General features: G+C 41.3%; 1 protein-coding gene and 1 long non-coding RNA gene across 2 annotated transcripts in view; one reads left to right on the forward strand and one right to left on the reverse strand.

Annotated features, from left to right (window-relative positions):
* Nucleotides 1-19,151, forward strand: part of LOC138854160 (uncharacterized) — a 502,510-nt gene that overhangs the window by 141,289 nt on the left and 342,070 nt on the right. The window lies entirely within an intron of this gene.
* The window catches only part of LOC128694593 (adenylate cyclase type 5), a 418,524-nt gene that overhangs the window by 72,550 nt on the left and 326,823 nt on the right, over nt 1-19,151 (reverse strand). Inside the window, exons 10-11 of the mRNA XM_070095954.1 lie at nt 17,511-17,608; nt 3,224-3,308 (exon numbers count right to left, since the gene is read on the reverse strand). Coding sequence (XP_069952055.1) covers nt 3,224-3,308; nt 17,511-17,608 — 183 coding nt within the window. The remainder of the gene's footprint in view (nt 1-3,223; nt 3,309-17,510; nt 17,609-19,151) is intronic.

The following is a 19,151-nucleotide window of genomic DNA, read 5'->3' on the forward strand; positions in this document are numbered from 1 at the left end:
GAACTATATACAAAAGATGAGGTAATCAGTCCCTCAGCCTTGGAGTTAGTGTTCACAGCATCGTGGTGGAGGAGAATCTGGAGCAAAGGCAAGAAGACTGGCGGTTATATAGGCGTCAGTGGATAGGGACGGGCAGCAGACGAGGGCAAAGTCACTGGTAGGCGGGATTCCCCAGTGGAAGTAGGTCCTTCCCAAAGAGATGGGTTAGTTGCAGCAGCCGTGAAGAAGGTCTTGTAGATGTCCTCTGAACCAAGATTCCATGATGTTGCAGTGTCTGACAAGTTGTGCAACTTGTCAGACACTGCAACATCATGGAATCTTGGTTCAGAGGACATCTACAAGACCTTCTTCACGGCTGCTGCAACTAGCCCATCTCTTTGGGAAGGACCTACTTCCACTGGGGAATCCCGCCTACCAGTGACTTTGCCCTCGTCTGCTGCCCGTCCCTATCCACTGACGCCTATATAACCGCCAGTCTTCTTGCCTTTGCTCCAGATTCTCCTCCACCACGATGCTGTGAACACTAACTCCAAGGCTGAGGGACTGATTACCTCATCTTTTGTATATAGTTCTACTGTCTTCTTATTATGTCCTAGAATCTGTATTGATAAAGCCACTGGATGGCGAAACGTCTACAATAAAGATTTCCAGATGTTGCACATGTGTCTTAACTTTCATAGTTCTAGCTGCCCAGACAACTTATGTTCTGAGTAGGGAAATTAGATCTTAACAAAAAGATCCCAAATGGATAAACAATAAATTAAAACATCTCATTGGTCAAAAGAGAAGCATATATAGGCATATCAAAAGAGGGGATGGGCAGTTAAGAAATCAATATATTCAGTTAAAGAGAGAAATAAGAAAAGGGAATAAGAAAAGCAAAAAGGGATTATGAGGCTAAAGTTGCAAGGGATTCGAAGACTAACCCAAAAGAGTTCTTTCAGGTATACAGAAGTATACAGTGATAAGGAAATGTGTGAAATTTTCAACACTTACTTCCTCTCAGTTTTTATTCAGGAAGATACTAGCGAAATTCCAGAAATAATAAATTATGTAGAACAAGATGATAAACTATGCACGATTGGGGGTAACTAGTGACATGGTCCTCAGACGAATAGCTAAATTTAAACCTAAGAAATCCCTACTCCCTGATGAACTGTTTGTAAGGGGTTTTAAAGGAATGTAAAGAGGAACTTAACAAACCTTTGGCTAATCTTTTCAACATATCACTACAAACTGGCATAGTGCCAGACAAGTGGAAAATGGCAAATGTAATACCTATTTACAAGGCAGGTGACAGGTCCTTGGCTTCGAACTATAGACCAAATAAACCTTACCTCCATAGTGGGAATATTTATGGAATCAATAATTGCCGAGGCAATTCGCAGCCATCTTGAAAGGCATAAATTGATTAATGAATCTCAACACGGTTTTACAAAAGGGCGTTCCTGCCTTACGAATTTGCTAACTTTTTTCACTAAGGTATTTAAGGAGGTAGATCATGGTAATGAATATGATATTGTGTATATGGACTTCAGTAAGGCTTTTGATAGAGTTCCACACCGGAGGCTATTGAGGAAACTTAAAGCACATGGAATAGGAGAAATTTTTTCCTTGGTAAAAGCATAGTTGACAGATAGGCATCAGAGAGTTTACATAAATGGGGAAATATCAGAGTGGGGGCACGTCACCAGCGGTGTTCCACAGGGATCAGTGTTGGGCCCTTTGTTGCTCACAATTTACTTAAACGATACAGATGAAGGAATAAATAGCAACATAAGCAAATTTGCTGATGACACTAAATAGGACGTCCTGTTCATTCTAATGAGGACATTAGAGCACTCCAGGAAGATTTGAATAGACTGATGCAGTGGTCTGAGAAGTGGTACGTGCAGTTTAGTATAGACAAATGCAAAGTTCTAAATGTTGGACAGGAAAATAACTGCCACATATAAACTAAATAATGTAGATCTTAATATTAATGATTGCGAAAAGGCTTTAGGAGTTCTGGTTAGCAGTAATCTGAAACCAGGACAACAGTGCATAAGTGTTCGCAATAAAGAGAACAGAATCCTTGGCTTCATATCAAGAAGTATAAATAAAAGAAATCCTCAGGTTGTTCTTCAGCTCTGTATATCTTTGGTTAGACCTCATTTAGATTATGCTGCACAGTTTTGGTCACCGTATTACAGAATGGATATAAATTCTCTGGAAAACGAACAGAGGAGGATGACAAGTTGATCCCATGTATCAGAAGTCTTTCCTATGAGGATAGATTGAGGACCCTGAATCTGCACTCTAGAAAGGCGTAGAATTAGGAGAGATATGATTGATGGGTATGAATGGAAATCAGGAATAAATAAAGGGGATGTAAATAGCGTGCTAAAGATATCTATTCTAGACAGGACTGGTAGCAATGGTTTAAAGTTGGAAAAATTCAGATTCTGGAAATATATAGGAAAGTACTGGTTTGGTAATAGAATTATAAGTGAGTGGAAGAAACTCCCGAATACCGTCATAGAAGCATAAACGTTATGTAGTTTTGAAGATAGGTTAGGTGTGAGTTGGACCTGACTAGCTTGTGCTAATAGGTCTGATGCTGTGCTCCTTCCTTCAGTGAATGTGACCTGGGCCTGACTAGGTTGGGTCAGTGGCATAAGGTGGTAGGAGAATGCTCTTCTCCAGACTGAGGGACTGACCACCTCAAAACTTTAAGGGTGATGGACTGATTACATCGTCTTCAAGTATCTTCTGCTTCTATCAGCTTTTCTGTACTCGACTGAAGAAGCCTACTGTGTAGGCGAAACGTTTCGAAATAAAGATATCTAACTGTTGCATATGTGTCTTACCTAACAACAAGGTGGTAGGAGACTTGAACCTGCCTCGCATGGGCCACGAGGCCTACTGCAGTGTTCTTTCTTACATTCTTATCACAGGATGGGCAGCCAGCAGCACAATTTTACTTTGTAACTTTTTCAAGGACATCACTATTAGCAGTAATTGAGTCTGATTGACTTGCATTTACAATATTTTTTACAAGAAGCACACATGCAGCAGGGCAGTCTGTTTGACCAAAATAACTTGCCTAGAATAACTTTTTACACGATTTCATCTGCTTACACTTTTGTGTGTCTGTTAACATTTGTTCATATAATACTACATTCATGTCAGTACCAAGTGAAATTTTCCACTTTCACAATAGCGAAAAGATAAAGTGACGTACCTCACACCTCTCTGCCAGCACCAGGATGATTGTGAAGGTAGTCAACAGGATGCCCACAAGGAGGACACCAACGGATACATAAAATCTGCATCCAGAAAGGAGATAAAAATCGATTAAGAATATCCTGAAAATTGATACAGTTCATGCAGTTTTAGTGTCACAATACGTTCATTCTTTCTGCTCCACTGTAAATGAAAAATGTAATTAATGTATATAATACAAAAAAAAAGTACAGTTAGAAGCCGGGCCACCACTTGGAAAAGGCCCGGGCCGGGAGAATACCGGCGAATCTTTAAAAAAAAAAAAAAAAAAGTACAGTTAGATCATCCTTCTCCAAAGGATGCCATTAACGAGAATGGCCTTGAAATCTCACACCAGTGTGAACAGTCTTCTTATTAGGTAAATAGATACATGTACTCCAGGAAGATTTGAATAGACTGATGCAGTGGTCGGAGAAGTGGCAGATGCAGTTTAATATAGACAAATGCAAAGTTCTAAATGTTGGACAGGAAAATAACCATGGCACATACAAACTACATAATGTAGATCTTAATATTACGGATTGCGAAAAGATTTAGGAGTTCTGGTTAGCGGTAATCTGAAACCAAGATAACAGTGCATAAGTGTTCGCAATAAAGAGAACAGAATCCTTGGCTTCATATCAAGAAACATAAATAATAGGAGTCCTCAGGTTGTTCTTCAACTCTATATATCCTTGGTTAGGCCTCATTTAGATTATGCTGCACAGTTTTGGTCACCGTATTACAGAATGGATATAAGTGCTCTGGAAAACGTACAAAGGAGGATGACAAAGTTGATCCCATGTATCAGAAATCTTCCCTATGATGATAGACTGAGGGCCCTGAGTCTGCACTCTCTGGGAAGGCGTCGAATTAGGGGGGATATGATTGAGGTGTATAAATGGAAGACAGGAATAAATAAAGGGGATGTAAATAATGTGCTGAAAATATCTAGCCTAGACAGGACTCGTAGCAATGGTTTTAAGTTGGAAAAATTCAGATTCAGGAAGGATATAGGAAAGCACTGGTTTGGTAAGAGAGTTATGGATGAGTGGAACAAACTTCCGAGTATAGTTATAGAGGCTAAAACGTTGTGTAGTTTTAAAAATAGGTTAGAAATATAAACACATATGCAGTATAATGTGATCCTTTATTGACTACGTTTCGCCCACACAGTGGGCTTTTTCAAGTCACAAACAGATCTGTTTGTGACTTGAAAAAGCCCACTGTGTGGGCGAAACGTAGTCAATAAAGGATCACATTATACTGCATATGTGTTTATATTTCCATTGTGTCGGTATTTTATACCATTTATATCCAAAAATAGGTTAGATAAATACAGTCGCCAGTGGTCAGTCGTCACGTGAGGTCACAGACCCTGAGCTGCTTTGGGGATTAGAGTGGACGGTTACAAAGCATGGCTTGCTTCTGCAGTGTTTTAAAAATTGAGGTTGGAGAGTTGAAGGAGGAGGCCTTGCTTCTCCAGGAGGAGATTAGGAGGCTGAAGGTCCACCTCAGTGGGTCTGGGAGAGAGTGTGAGGTGGCTGGAGTTGTGGGGAATGAGGCTTCTAGCAGTGAGGTGCAGTCTGTCTCTCGCTGTGAGGAGGCTGTAGTTGGGGAGGTAGCAACGGCTACCAGCAGTGAGGTGCAGTCCAGCACCTGCTACAAGTGGCGAGTGGTTCACAGTAATGGGAGGCGCATCAGAGTAAGGAAAGTTAAGAGTGAAGATCTGAAGGTAGGAAATCGCTTCTCTGTTCTTCAGGATGAATGTACTTCAGTGGCCAGTGAAGGTAAGGGTACTACTGCCCCTGCTAATGGAGGTAAGCGCATTCTTGTGGTTGGTGACTCTCAGGTAAGATATATTGACCGTGCTTTTTATAATAGGAATAAGAAGATGAGAGATAGAGTGTGCTTCCCTGGAGCTGGTGTTGGGGACATTGTCAACAGGCTGGATAATATCATGTCAGGTAATGGGAACAAGCCCATTATCTGTCTCAGTGCTGGTGGAAATGATATTGGGAAGGGTAGGAGAGAAGAGCTGCTAGATAAGTACAGGTCAGCTATAGATTTCATTAAGTCTAAGGGAGGGATCCCAATCATATGTAGCATCTTGCCTAGAAGGGGAGTAGGAAATGAATGGTTGTCTAGGGCAATTGGTGTAAATTGCTGGCTAGACAGATACTGCAAGGAACTTGCAATCCCATTCATTGACAACTGGAACAACTTTTATGGCAAACATGATATGTATGCAAGGGATGGGGTACATCTCTCTGGGGCTGGGGTGGTAGCACTTGCAGACTCGATTGAGAAGGCCATTGGTGAAATGCCTATGATTTTAAACTGATGGAAGATAGAGGTATGGGTGTGTGTGGGAAACAAGCAGGTTGCAACACTTGGGTTGGAAACAGTAAATGTATAAAAGGCATTCAGCATGAAGTTATAAATAAAGACAATAGATCAGGTCAGCAAACAAAGGGGGACAGCAGAGGGCAGCAAGGGACTAGCTCCCTTAAGGTTTACTATACTAATAGCAGGAGTGTAAGAAATAAGATAGATGAGCTAAGATTAATTGCAAGTGCAGGAAACATAGATATTATTGCTATAACAGAGACCTGGCTCAATCTGAAAGATAGAGAGATGCCCTCTGAATGTCACATACAAGGCTATAAATTATTCCACACTGACAGGGTCAACAGGAAAGGTGGTGGAGTAGCGATGTATGTCAGAGACAATTTAAATTGTTGTGTTAGACAAGATATTAAATTAGAAGCGTCAGCCACTGAATCTGTTTGGTTACAGCTTCTCGAGGGCCGAGAAAAACTAATTTTGGGTGTGATTTACAGGGCCCCAAATCTTGATAGGGAGTGCAGTAAACTTCTATGGGACGAAATTCGTAAGGCATCTACATACGAAAATGTTGTGCTAATGGGAGATTTCAACTATAGACAGATTGACTGGAGCAGTTTGACAGGAAATTTAGAGTCAGGTGACTTTCTTGATACGATCCAGGATTGTTTTTTGAAACAGTTTGTGACAGAGCCAACTAGGGGAAATAACCTCTTTGACTTGGTTCTTGCCAGTAGGGAAACACTAATTAATAATCTTGAGGTTAATGATGAGCTTGGGGAAAGTGATCACAAATCACTCAGTTTTAATATATCATGGAATTCCCCTAATAATGGCAATCAAGTCTCCGTCCCTGACTTTCGCTTGGCTGATTTCATAGGACTGAAAAATTACTTAGGTGGGCTGAACTGGAATGACCTGACTAAGGATCAGGTAGGTGGTGATGGTTGCCGATATGATGCTTTCCAGGGCATAGTTCTAGCTGCTCAGTCAAATTATGTTCCAAATAGGGAAATCAGATCAAACAAAAATGATCCTAAATGGATGAACAATAGATTAAAATATCTGATTGGTCAAAAGAGAGGCATATATATGCAAATCAAAAGAGGAGAGGGGCAATTAAGAAATCGATATATTCAGTTAAAGAGAGAAATAAAAAAGGGAATTAGAAAAGCAAAAAGAGATTATGAGGTCAAAGTTGCAAGAGAATCGAAGACTAACCCAAAAGGATTCTTTTAGGTATACAGAAGTAAGATCAGGGACAAGATAGGCCCACTCAAAAGTTCCTCAGGTCAGCTCACTGACAGTGATAAGGAAATGTGTAGAATTTTTAACACATACTTCCTCTCAGTTTTTACACAGGAGGATACCAGCGATATTCCAGTAATGATAAATTATGTAGAACAGGACGATAATAAACTGTGCACGATTAGGGTCACAAGTGACATGGTCCTTAGGCAAATAGATAAATTAAAACCTAACAAATCCCCAGGCCCTGATGAACTGTATGCAAGGGTTCTAAAGGAATGTAAAGAGGAGCTTAGCACACCTTTGGCTAATCTTTTCAACATATCACTACAAACTGGCATGGTGCCAGATAAGTGGAAAATGGCAAATGTGATACCTATTTTCAAAACAGGTGACAGGTCCTTAGCTTCGAACTATAGACCAATAAGCCTAACCTCCATAGTGGGAAAATTTATGGAATCAATAATTGCCGAGGCAGTTCGTAGCGACCTTGAAAAGCATAAATTAATCAACTAATCTCAGCATGGTTTTACAAAGGGGCGTTCCTGCCTTACGAATTTATTAACTTTTTTCACTAAGGTATTTGAGGAGGTAGATCATGGTAATGAATATGATATTGTGTATATGGACTTCAGTAAGGCTTTTGACAGGGTCCCACATCAGAGACTATTGAGGAAAATTAAAGCACATGGAATAGGAGGAGAAATTTTTTCCTGGATAGAGGCATGGTTGACAAATAGGCAGCAGAGAGTTTGCATAAATGGGGAGAAATCAGAGTGGGGAAGCGTCACGAGCGGTGTTCCACAGGGGTCAGTGTTGGGCCCCCTGCTGTTCACAATCTACATAAACGACATAGATGAGGGCATAAAGAGCGACATCGGCAAGTTTGTGCCGATGACACCAAAATAGGCCGTCGAATTCATTCTGACGAGAACATTCGAGCACTCCAGGAAGATTTGAATAGACTGATGCAGTGGTCGGAGAAGTGGCAGATGCAGTTTAATATAGACAAATGCAAAGTTCTAAATGTTGGACAGGACAATAACCATGCCACATATAAACTAAATAATGTAGATCTTAATATTACGGATTGCGAAAAAGATTTAGGAGTTCTGGTTAGCAGTAATCTGAAACCAAGACAACAGTGCATAAGTGTTCGCAATAAAGCTAATAGAATCCTTGGCTTCATATCAAGAAGCATAAATAATAGGAGGCCTCATTTAGATTATGCTGCACAGTTTTGGTCACCGTATTACAGAATGGATATAAATTCTCTGGAAAATGTACAAAGGAGGATGACAAAGTTGATCCCATGTATCAGAAACCTTCCCTATGAGGATAGACTAAGGGCCCTGAAACTGCACTCTCTAGAAAGACGTAGAATTAGGGGGGATATGATTGAGGTGTATATATGGAAGACAGGAATAAATAAAGGGGATGTAAATAGTGTGCTGAAAATATCTAGCTTAGACAGGACTCGCAGCAATGGTTTTAAGTTGGAAAAATTCAGATTCAGGAAGGATATAGGAAAGTACTGGTTTGGTAATAGAGTTGTGGATGAGTGGAACAAACTCCCAAGTACCGTTATAGAGGCCAGAACGTTGTGTAGCTTTAAAAATAGGTTGGATAAATACATGAGTAGATGTGGGTGGGTGTGAGTTAGACCTGATAGCTTGTGCTACCAGGTCGGTTGCCGTGTTCCTCCCTTAAGTCAATGTGACCTGACCTGACTAGGTTGGGTGCATTGGCTTAAGCCGGTAGGAGACTTGGACCTGCCTCGCATGGGCCAGTAGGCCTTCTGCAGTGTTCCTTCGTTCTTATGTTCTTATGAGTGGGTGTGAGTTGGACCTGATTAGCTTGTGCTACTAGGTCAGTTGCCGTGTTCCTTCCTTAAGTGAATGTGACCTGACCTGACTAGGTTGGAGCATTGGTTTAAGCCGGTAGGAGACTTGGACCTTTGTAGATGAATGGTTCAGAGAACCGACATGTTGATAAATTAGACACATGTGCAACTCTTGGGTATCTTTATTGAGGAAACGTTTCGCCACACAGTGGCTTCATCAGTCCCTACGAAGAAGAATCTTGAAGAAACAGGAGGAGAACGAGGTAATCAGTCCCTCAGCCTTGAGTCGATGTGATCAGTCCATCAATCTTTAATAGAATACGGCATACGTGCGGAGAAGGATCTTATAAACTGTAGGCAGGAGAGGTGCAGCAGTCATAGGTGGTGTCACATTTGTTCAATGTGGAAGTAGGTCGTGGCCAAGAATTAGGCAAGTGAAGAATTCCCAAGTATTAAGATCTCAAGAAGTTGCAGTGTCTGACAGGTTTGTAGATGAATGGTTCAGAGAACCGACATGTTGATAAATTAGACACATGTGCAACTCTTGGGTATGAACATTAAAATGGTATAAAATACCGACAGGTTGTTAGGTAAGACACATATGCAACAGTTAGGTATCTTTATTATGAAACGTTTCGCCTACACAGTAGGCTTCTTCAGTCAAGTACAGAAAAGTTGATAGAAGCAGAAGATACTTGAAGACGATGTAATCAGTCCATCACCCTTAAAGTTTTGAGGTGGTCAGTCCCTCAGTCTGGAGAAGAGCATTGTTCCATAGTATGAAACAATATGGAGAAGAAGTGACAGGATGGAGCTTTTTATAGCGCCAAGAGGTGAGACGTAGGCCACTAGGAGAGGTAAGAACTCAGATGTTGAAAGGTCAGGTCCCTCTCAAATCCAGCCCCTCTCACTAGTGGAAGTTGTCGAAGTTGATTGCAGGTCTGTACCAAGATACCCTTGTGTTGCAGTGTCTGACAGATTGAACATTAAAATGGTATAAAATACCGACAGGATGGATGGACTGATTACATCGTCTTCAAGTATCTTCTGCTTCTATCAACTTTTCTGTACTTGACTGAAGAAGCCTACTGTGTAGGCGAAACGTTTCATAATAAAGATACCTAACTGTTGCATATGTGTCTTACCTAACAACCTGTCGGTATTTTATACCATTTTAATGTTCAATCTGTCAGACACTGCAACACAAGGGTATCTTGGTACAGACCTGCAATCAACTTCGACAACTTCCACTAGTGAGAGGGGCTGGATTTGAGAGGGACCTGACCTTTCAACATCTGAGTTCTTACCTCTCCTAGTGGCCTACGTCTCACCTCTTGGCGCTATAAAAAGCTCCATCCTGTCACTTCTTCTCCATATTGTTTCATACTATGGAACAATGCTCTTCTCCAGACTGAGGGACTGACCACCTCAAAACTTTAAGGGTGATGGACTGATTACATCGTCTTCAAGTATCTTCTGCTTCTATCAACTTTTCTGTACTTGAACATTAAAATGGTATAAAATACCGACAGATTGTTAGGTAAGACACATATGCAACAGTTAGACAACTTTATTCCGAAACGTTTCGCCTACACAGTAGGCTTCTTCAGTCGAATACAGAAAGTAGGCAGGAACAGTAGAGATGTGAAGACGATGTAATCAGTCCAACACCCTTAAAGTCGTAGAATTTGAGGTTGTCAGTCCCTCGGCCTGGAGAAGTTCAGTTCCATAGTCAGGAACTATCTGAAGATCAAGCGACAGTGCGGAGACTTAAATACTGTCGGAAGGAGAGGTGCAGGGTAGTAGTAGTAGTAGTAGTAGTAGTAGTGAGAGGCAACTGAGAGGTCATGTCCCTCTCAGATCCAACCCTTCTCACTTGAAAAGCTTGTCCAAGGTGTTTTCTGTACCAAGATGCCACGTGTTGCAGTGTCTGACAAGATGAACATCAAAATGGTATACAATACCGACAGGTTGTTAGGTAAGACACATATGCAACAGTTAGACAACTTTATTCCGAAACGTTTCGCCTACACAGTAGGCTTCTTCAGTCGAATACAGAAAGTAGGCAGGAACAGTAGAGATGTGAAGACGATGTAATCAGTCCATCACCCTTAAAGTCGTAGAATTTGAGGTTGTCAGTCCCTCGGCCTGGAGAAGTTCAGTTCCATAGTCAGGAACTATCTGAAGATCAAGCGACAGTGCGGAGACTTAAATACTGTCGGAAGGAGAGGTGCTTCATCAGTCCATACGAAGGAGAATCTTGAAGAAACATTGAACAAATGTGACACCACCAATGACTGCTGCACCTCTCCTGGCTACGGTTTATAAGCTCCTTCTCCGCACGTATGCCGTATTCTATTCAAGATTGATGGACTGACCACATCGACTCAAGGCTGAGGGACTGATTACCTCGTTCTCCTCCTGTTTCTTCAAGATTCTCCTTCGTATGGACTGATGAAGCCACTGTGTGGCGAAACGTTTCCTCAATAAAGATACCCAAGAGTTGCACATGTCTAATTTATCAGACTTGGACCTGCCTCGCATGGGCCAGTAGGCCTTCTGCAGTGTTCCTTCTTTCTTATGTTCTTAAGTAATAAGACGAAATTAAGACACATGTGCAACATCTGGGTATCTTTATTGTAGACGTTTCGCCATTCAGTGGCTTTATCAATACAAATTCCAGGACATAACTTGAAGACAGTAGGACTATATACAGAAGATGAGGTAATCAGTCCCTCAACCTTGGAGTAGGTGCGAAGAGCACCATAGTCGTGGAGATTCAGAATCTCCAAGGTTGAGGCTCGGACTGATTACCTCATCTTCTGTATATAGTTCTACTGTCTTCAAGTTATGTCCTGGAATTTGTATCGATAAAGCCACTGGGTGGCGAAACGTCTACAATGAAGATACTCAGATGTTGCACATGTGTCTTAATTTCATCTTGTCGGTATTATATACCATTCTTGCACAAGTAATAAGACATTTAATGCGGCTGTGTCTCGCTTATCAGTTTTTTTTTTCACGTTAATACCAACACTAATGCATGGACACTGAGGACACATAAAATATACATTATTTGGATACTTTTTGCGCGCTGACAACCTTCGCAAATATACAGTTTCCTACTAGACTGCGTAACAGAAAAGGTAACCCGAGGTTACCAGTGCCATCTGCTTTACTACTTCTACTAGTACTAGTACATTCTTCAAGAATGCCCTACATTCTGGACGCAAATTATTTTCTGCATATATTCTGTGTCCAGGCATTGCGTTCATCGCGTCTTGGTGATGAACACCTGATAAACTAAAACTTGTTAGGTAAGACACATATGCAACAGTTAGACAACTTTATTCCGAAACGTTTCGCCTACACAGTAGGCTTCTTCAGTCGAATACAGAAAGTAGGCAGGAACAGTAGAGATGTGAAGACGATGTAATCAGTCCATCACCCTTAAAGTCGTAGGATTTGAGGTTGTCAGTCCCTCGGCCTGGAGAAGTTCAGTTCCATAGTCAGGAACTATCTGAAGATCAAGCGACAGTGCGGAGACTTAAATACTGTCGGAAGGAGAGGTGCAGGGTAGTAGTAGTAGTAGTAGTAGCAGTGAGAGGCAACTGAGAGGTCATGTCCCTCTCAGATCCAACCCTTCTCACTTGAAAAGCTTGTCCAAGGTGTTTTCTGTACCAAGATGCCACGTGTTGCAGTGTCTGACAAGATGAACATCAAAATGGTATACAATACCGACAGGTTGTTAGGTAAGACACATATGCAACAGTTAGACAACTTTATTCCGAAAGGAACAGTAGAGATGTGAAGACGATGTAATCAGTCCATCACCCTTAAAGTCGTAGGATTTGAGGTTGTCAGTCCCTGACTATGGAACTGAACTTCTCCAGGCCGAGGGACTGACAACCTCAAATCCTACGACTTTAAGGGTGATGGACTGATTACATCGTCTTCACATCTCTACTGTTCCTGCCTACTTTCTGTATTCGACTGAAGAAGCCTACTGTGTAGGCGAAACGTTTCGGAATAAAGTTGTCTAACTGTTGCATATGTGTCTTACCTAACAACCTGTCGGTATTGTATACCATTTTGATGTTCATCTTGTCAGACACTGCAACACGTGGCATCTTGGTACAGAAAACACCTTGGACAAGCTTTTCAAGTGAGAAGGGTTGGATCTGAGAGGGACATGACCTCTCAGTTGCCTCTCACTACTACTACTACTACTACTACTACTACTACTACTACTACTACCCTGCACCTCTCCTTCCGACAGTATTTAAGTCTCCGCACTGTCGCTTGATCTTCAGATGGAACTGACAACCTCAAATCCTACGACTTTAAGGGTGATGGACTGATTACATCGTCTTCACATCTCTACTGTTCCTGCCTACTTTCTGTATTCGACTGAAGAAGCCTACTGTGTAGGCGAAACGTTTCGGAATAAAGTTGTCTAACTGTTGCATATGTGTCTTACCTAACAACCTGTCGGTATTGTATACCATTTTGATGTTCAAACTAAAACTTCAAGAGTTTTGAGGTCACTGTGTTGGACACAGCTGCTTTGAGCACACGACATTTCTGCAAATCACTCTCCTTCAGTAACAATCTATCTTCTTTCCATTTCATTCCTTGTCCTCATGAGTTGTTGTGAACCACACAGGGGTTAGGCAAATTGTCTGCCATTAATGCATATATATGTTCCTCACTTAGGGGTCCAAGTTTTTGAATGTTTAGCCCACATAGACCCGCACACAGGATGATCCACACTCCCACGCTGGTTTCAATCACTCTGGTGGGTCTCTTCTTTACCAAATCTTCTTAATGGTGGATGACGAGCTGGTAGCCATATTCACTTTGTGATTAGCACGAGTTTGAGCGATGTTACTTGCCACCTGACCTATTAGCGAATGTCATACCTGGACTGCAGAGGTCAAATGTGGAGGAAACTGAAGGAGAGTTAAATGCATGTAAAATGTGGTCATACTCCTTTTCGAGGAACTGTGGGCTGATAAATAAGACACATGTGCAACTCTTGGGTATCTTTATTGAGGAAACGTTTCGCCACACAGTGGCTTCATCAGTCCATACATTCATCTACAACTGTGGGCTGCAGATCTCGTGGGCTTTGAGGAAGAACCCGATGACAACGCCTCTGATAGTACGAGTGCCATGATGTGAGGAAAAAAATGTATCAGGTTGTCTTTGTTCGGGGTTTTCCCGTATACTTTGAAAGTAAGTTTTTACCCACCTGTGCCTGGGAGGACGTTCAAGAAAGTGAGTCTGTCCATTTTGTCCTCAAGAGTGAATTTAATAGAACGCTTCACTCTAGATTTTGGTTAGCACATTGTTGATGTTGAATCTTACAGGATAAATAACCAGTGTTATTTACATAGCACATTCATTAAGTTATGCTGCTGAAGATGAGTTTGACGCTTTCGAATTTCCTGTTCCATATGAAGGCCAGCTAGCTAGCACAGCACTAATAAGTGAGTCTATGGCCTCCAAGAGACACTGTTTATCTTTACTTTCCCCGTAACAGACACAAATATAATTGACGCAGAGTTCGACGAGGTCAGCAAAGTCATTGCTTGGCAGCTGGAGTTTCGCATCTTTTTGGGACTTTGCTACTTAGTAGCAGCGCGACTGCTTACGTGGTAGCAACTTTGGTGAAAAGAATAACACCAAAACTTATAACATATAAAATATAATAATATAACTATTTCTACAAGTACATGTACAAGGTATACAGGCCTAGCTGACATCAATGACATACTACTACATAGAAAGCCCCTTGTTATGCAGAGGATTTCGGGCAATAAAGGTTGTTTTTTTGTTTTCTCAGGATGCTATCCACACCAGTCGACTAATACCCAGGTACCCATTTTACTGATGGATGAACATGGACAATAGGTATAAGGAAACGCCCAGTGTTTCCACCCTTGCCGGGAATCGAACCCGGACACTCAGCATGTGAAGTAAGAGCTTTGCCAACCAGGCCACGAGCCTTATATTGATGTCCTACGTTTGGCTCATGAGACAAGACTGACTGTTCCTAAAAGTCTAAAGAAGTGCGTGGAGAGGAGACCCGCAAGTCTTGTGAGGGGTACTGCACATACCTGAAGTAATCATTCTGATTGGAACTTTGGGTTACTGATTTTGTGCAACCCATAGAGTTTGGAATGTCTGGGGTTACTAGGCTCGAGGTATATTATTTATGTGGCTTGTTCATTCCTCTGAATTATATTTCGGGGTTTTGCCGAGTAATTTCTTAGTAGCAGTTTGCCACTGATACTCTGGCTATATATTTTGGTACTGTATACCGGCATATTCACAACAACTATCCTACCTCTGTGGAGAAAACTTCTCCAGGAGGGGGGAGTATCAGCCCATTTAAGCCCTCTGAGGGACTTAGCCCTCCAGAGGGACTGATAGCATAGTTTCTTGGTCAACACTTTAATTTGGAACGAGTCCGTACCCGGGCGTACCAATAGGCCATGTTATGGCTGACCAGTGTTGCAATCATGTGTAGATTAATAAGAGAAAATCGATCTCTTACCTTGGCAGGACAGTTAAGAAAAATCCTGCACCCACTTTATTACCATGTTAAAGATAGCATGAATTGTCTATGCCTAGACAGCCAGAATCAAGCATTCTGCATTGCTTCATGGTGGAAATTTGGCAATGAAAGGAAATTTCCTTGAATCAGCTTTTTCCTTTGTGGCTAGGGGCAGCAGAGGCGGAGGGCACTGTGGCGCCTTCAGATAGCTTTAAAACCTGCAAGGGGGAACATTAATGCCGGGATAATGAACAAAGAACACTAATCTGCGCGTTTTTGTGCTCAAAGACAATCTCGATAATAAGAAGTGTACGGAGCTTCTTTAGTGACATTACGGTGAACAATAAACAAATCTTGATGAACAATGTGTAACCAACGAGTGTTGTGAATTTCCAGACTGAGTGGAAGATGTGTACACTCAAAGACACTTCTTCAATCAAGACACCGATAACCGAGTTGTTAGTAAGGGTCCGATACACAAACCCAGGTAAGTCTGCTTTGGCGTATGGTGGTTCTATTGACTGCGCAGTTGAGAACTAATGTACGATCTAGGTAGATTATCATAAACTCGGTAATAGGCGGGCTTTTTAGCCCAACACAAGTGAGTATAAGGCTCTTGTCAGTATTCAGTTATTCAATGAAATACTGACAACACCCCTAGGGGTAATTATACTTGTTCCCGACAGTCATGTGGTCGTAGAACATCTATTTCACATCGAAGGTGACAGTCGTCAGAGGCTGCGATTGGGTAAAGACAGCAACAAAGCTAAGCATCCTCAATATTGATATAGAGTTACTTTGTTTGTTCTACAAGCTTATTTAACCATAATTTGGTGAGATAAATTTTACCACAACTTCCTTCATTAGCGGTAGTGAGATTAATACTGTCGTCTCCGGCGAGGTCTGAGAGTATTAAGATTATAATAGCAGGGTATGATGGGTTTGGTAGGTTCAGTGAAGACTGCCATGATAATGCCTTGCAAGAATCCTGTTTGAAACTCGGTATCTTGGAAATGATGGTGTTTAGGTTTTCTTATTCCAGTGGTGAGTTTTAGCTGCTCCATTTGGTATTAGATCATAGGTATCAAAACTTCCGTTTAACCTGACTCTGTTGAAGGATGACTGCTTCTGTGTATGATGACTGATATGTAAGATGACTGCTTCTGTGTATGATGACTGATATGTAGGATGACAGCATCTTTGTAAGATGACTGCTTCTTTGTATGTTGTTTGTTAATTTTATAGTACATCGGTTCTGTTTATAAGTTGGGTGCTGTTTTTGTGAGACTACTTCCATTATTGTGAGATTACTACTGTTCTTATGTGTTGACTCCTATTTTTTACTGTAATATTACCATTTTTTGTGAGACGACTCCTATTTTTGTGTTGTGATTGCTGCTTTTGTAAAATGGCTATTTTTGTGAGATAGCTGCTGTTTTTGTGAGTTGACTGCTATTTTTATGAAAACTGCTATTTTTATAAGCTGGTTGCTTTCTGGGGAGATGGCTGGTAATTTTTATCAGATACCGGCTATATTTATAAGATACCGGCTATTTTAATAAGATACCGACTATTTTTGTAAGATAGCTGCTTTTAGTGTGAAATGACTGCGATTTTTGTAACATGGTTGCAGTTTCCTGTTAGATGTTTGCTATTTTTGTGAGATGGCTGATACATAGTCAGATGACTTATTTTGTTAAACGACATGCAAGCTTGAGATGTATACAAAGATAGAAATGAATGGAGAGAAAGAGAGAGAGATAGAGACGAAAAGGGAAGGAATATACAGTCAAATCCCTAATTTTACGAGGGTTGCGTTTTTTTCATTCCCTGCAAATTTCAAATGAGCGAATAAATCACATTATTCAGAGGTCTGTCTCTTTAAATATTACTCTAATATGATTAATATTGAGAGTCACGTGGAAGAACTGTCAAGACAGAAATAATCTGTAAGCGTGGGAAATTCATTGAGTACATTTTGATTGAAGACCTGTGGTTAGTTTTCAGGTTTAAGTGCTGTGTGTCAAACCCCCGGCAAAAAAGGGACAGTGAAAAAAAAAATACAAAAAATAATAGAAGTTTTTTACAAAAGATCCTCAGTATAAACATTAAATAACTGAAGTACGCAAAATAGGACCTTCTTGATTTTAAAGTGAGTTTAAATGTGCTCACTTATGCATGAACATAATAAAACGGACAAGTATAATAAACTATCTCAATTGGTTACACAAGGAGCACTGTCAAGTGAACTAGAGAAGCACACTATACCTGGGGATAATGATGAGCTGGACGATGGTGATGAAGATAATGGTGATCCAGGAGAAGACAAAGTATGCCAGCAGCATCTTGTCACGCTCCTTGGAGTACTGTATAGGAAAAACAAAGATGTCGACCAAATCTGTTGATACAGATTTGCCTCACCTCGTAATATACACACCTGCATTACTTACCGTAATGCTATCAATTGCTTAATCTAAACAAGACTGCCAATTTATATTAAGATTTGTGTAAATAAAGTACAGTGCATGTGAATATAGAGGCTCTGGTAAATAGCGTAAGTCATGTGTTTATAAGAACTATGGTGAACACCATAAGCACTTGGAATTAGACCTCTCTCTCTCTCTCTCTCTCTCTCTCTCTCTCTCTCTCTCTCTCTCTCTCACACACACACACACACACACACACACACACACACACACACACACACACACACACACACACACACACACACACACACACCCTGGGAGCTAGTGATCATGTGGTTCTGTGCTTCGACTACATAGTTGAGCTCCAAGTGGAGAGAGTAGCAGAAATAGGCTGGGAAAAACCAAACTACAAAAGGGGGAACTACTCAGGCATGAGGAACTTCCTTCAAGACATTCAGTGGGAGAGGGAACTGACAGGAAAACCAGTACAAGAAATGATGGACTATGTAGCAACAAAATGCAAGGAGGCAGAGGAGAGGTTTGTTCCCAAGGGAAACAGAAATAATGGGAAGAACAGAACGAGTCCTTGGTTCACCCAAAGGTGTAGGGAGGCAAAAACTAGGTGTAATAGAGAATGGAAAAGGTACAGAAGACAGAGAACTCAGGAAAATAAAGAAATCAGCCGAAGAGCCAGAAACGAATATGCACTGATAAGAAGGGAGGCTCAGAGACAATATGAAAATGACATAGCATCAAAAGTAAAGACTGACCCGAAGCTGTTGTACAGCCACATCAGGAGGAAAACAACAGTCAAGGACCAGGTAATCAGACTGAGGAAGGGTGATGGGGAATTCACAAGAAACGACCGAGAGGTATGTCAGGAGCTCAACACAAGATTTAAAGAGGTATTTACAGTGGAAACCAGTAGGACTCCAAGAAATCAGAACAGGGGGGCACACCAGCAAGTGCTGGATGAGGTACATATAACCAAGGAGGAGGTGAAGAAGCTGCTATGCGAACTTGACACCTCAAAGGCGGTGGGACCAGACAACATCTCTCCATGGGTCCTTAAAGAGGGAGCAGAGATATTGTGTGAGCCATTAACAAAGATCTTCAACACATCATTTGAAACTGGGCAACTCCCTGAGGTATGGAAAATGGCAAATGTAGTCCCAATTTTTAAAAAGGGAGACAGACATGAGGCACTAAACTACAGACCTGTATCTCTAACGTGTATAGTATGCAAGGTCATGGAGAAGATCATCAGGAGGAGAGTGGTGGGGCACCTGGAAAGAAACAAGTGTATAATTGACAACCAGCACGGTTTCAGGGAAGGAAAATCCTGTGTCACAAACCTACTAGAGTTTTATGACAAGGTGACAGAAGTAAGACAAGAGAGAGAGGGGTGGATCGACTGCGTATTTTTGGACTGCAAGAAGGCTTTCGACACAGTTCCTCACAAGAGGTTACTGCAAAAGCTAGA

This window comes from Cherax quadricarinatus, chromosome 51, assembly GCF_038502225.1.
Source record: "Cherax quadricarinatus isolate ZL_2023a chromosome 51, ASM3850222v1, whole genome shotgun sequence".
Taxonomy (NCBI): Eukaryota; Metazoa; Arthropoda; class Malacostraca; order Decapoda; family Parastacidae; genus Cherax; species Cherax quadricarinatus.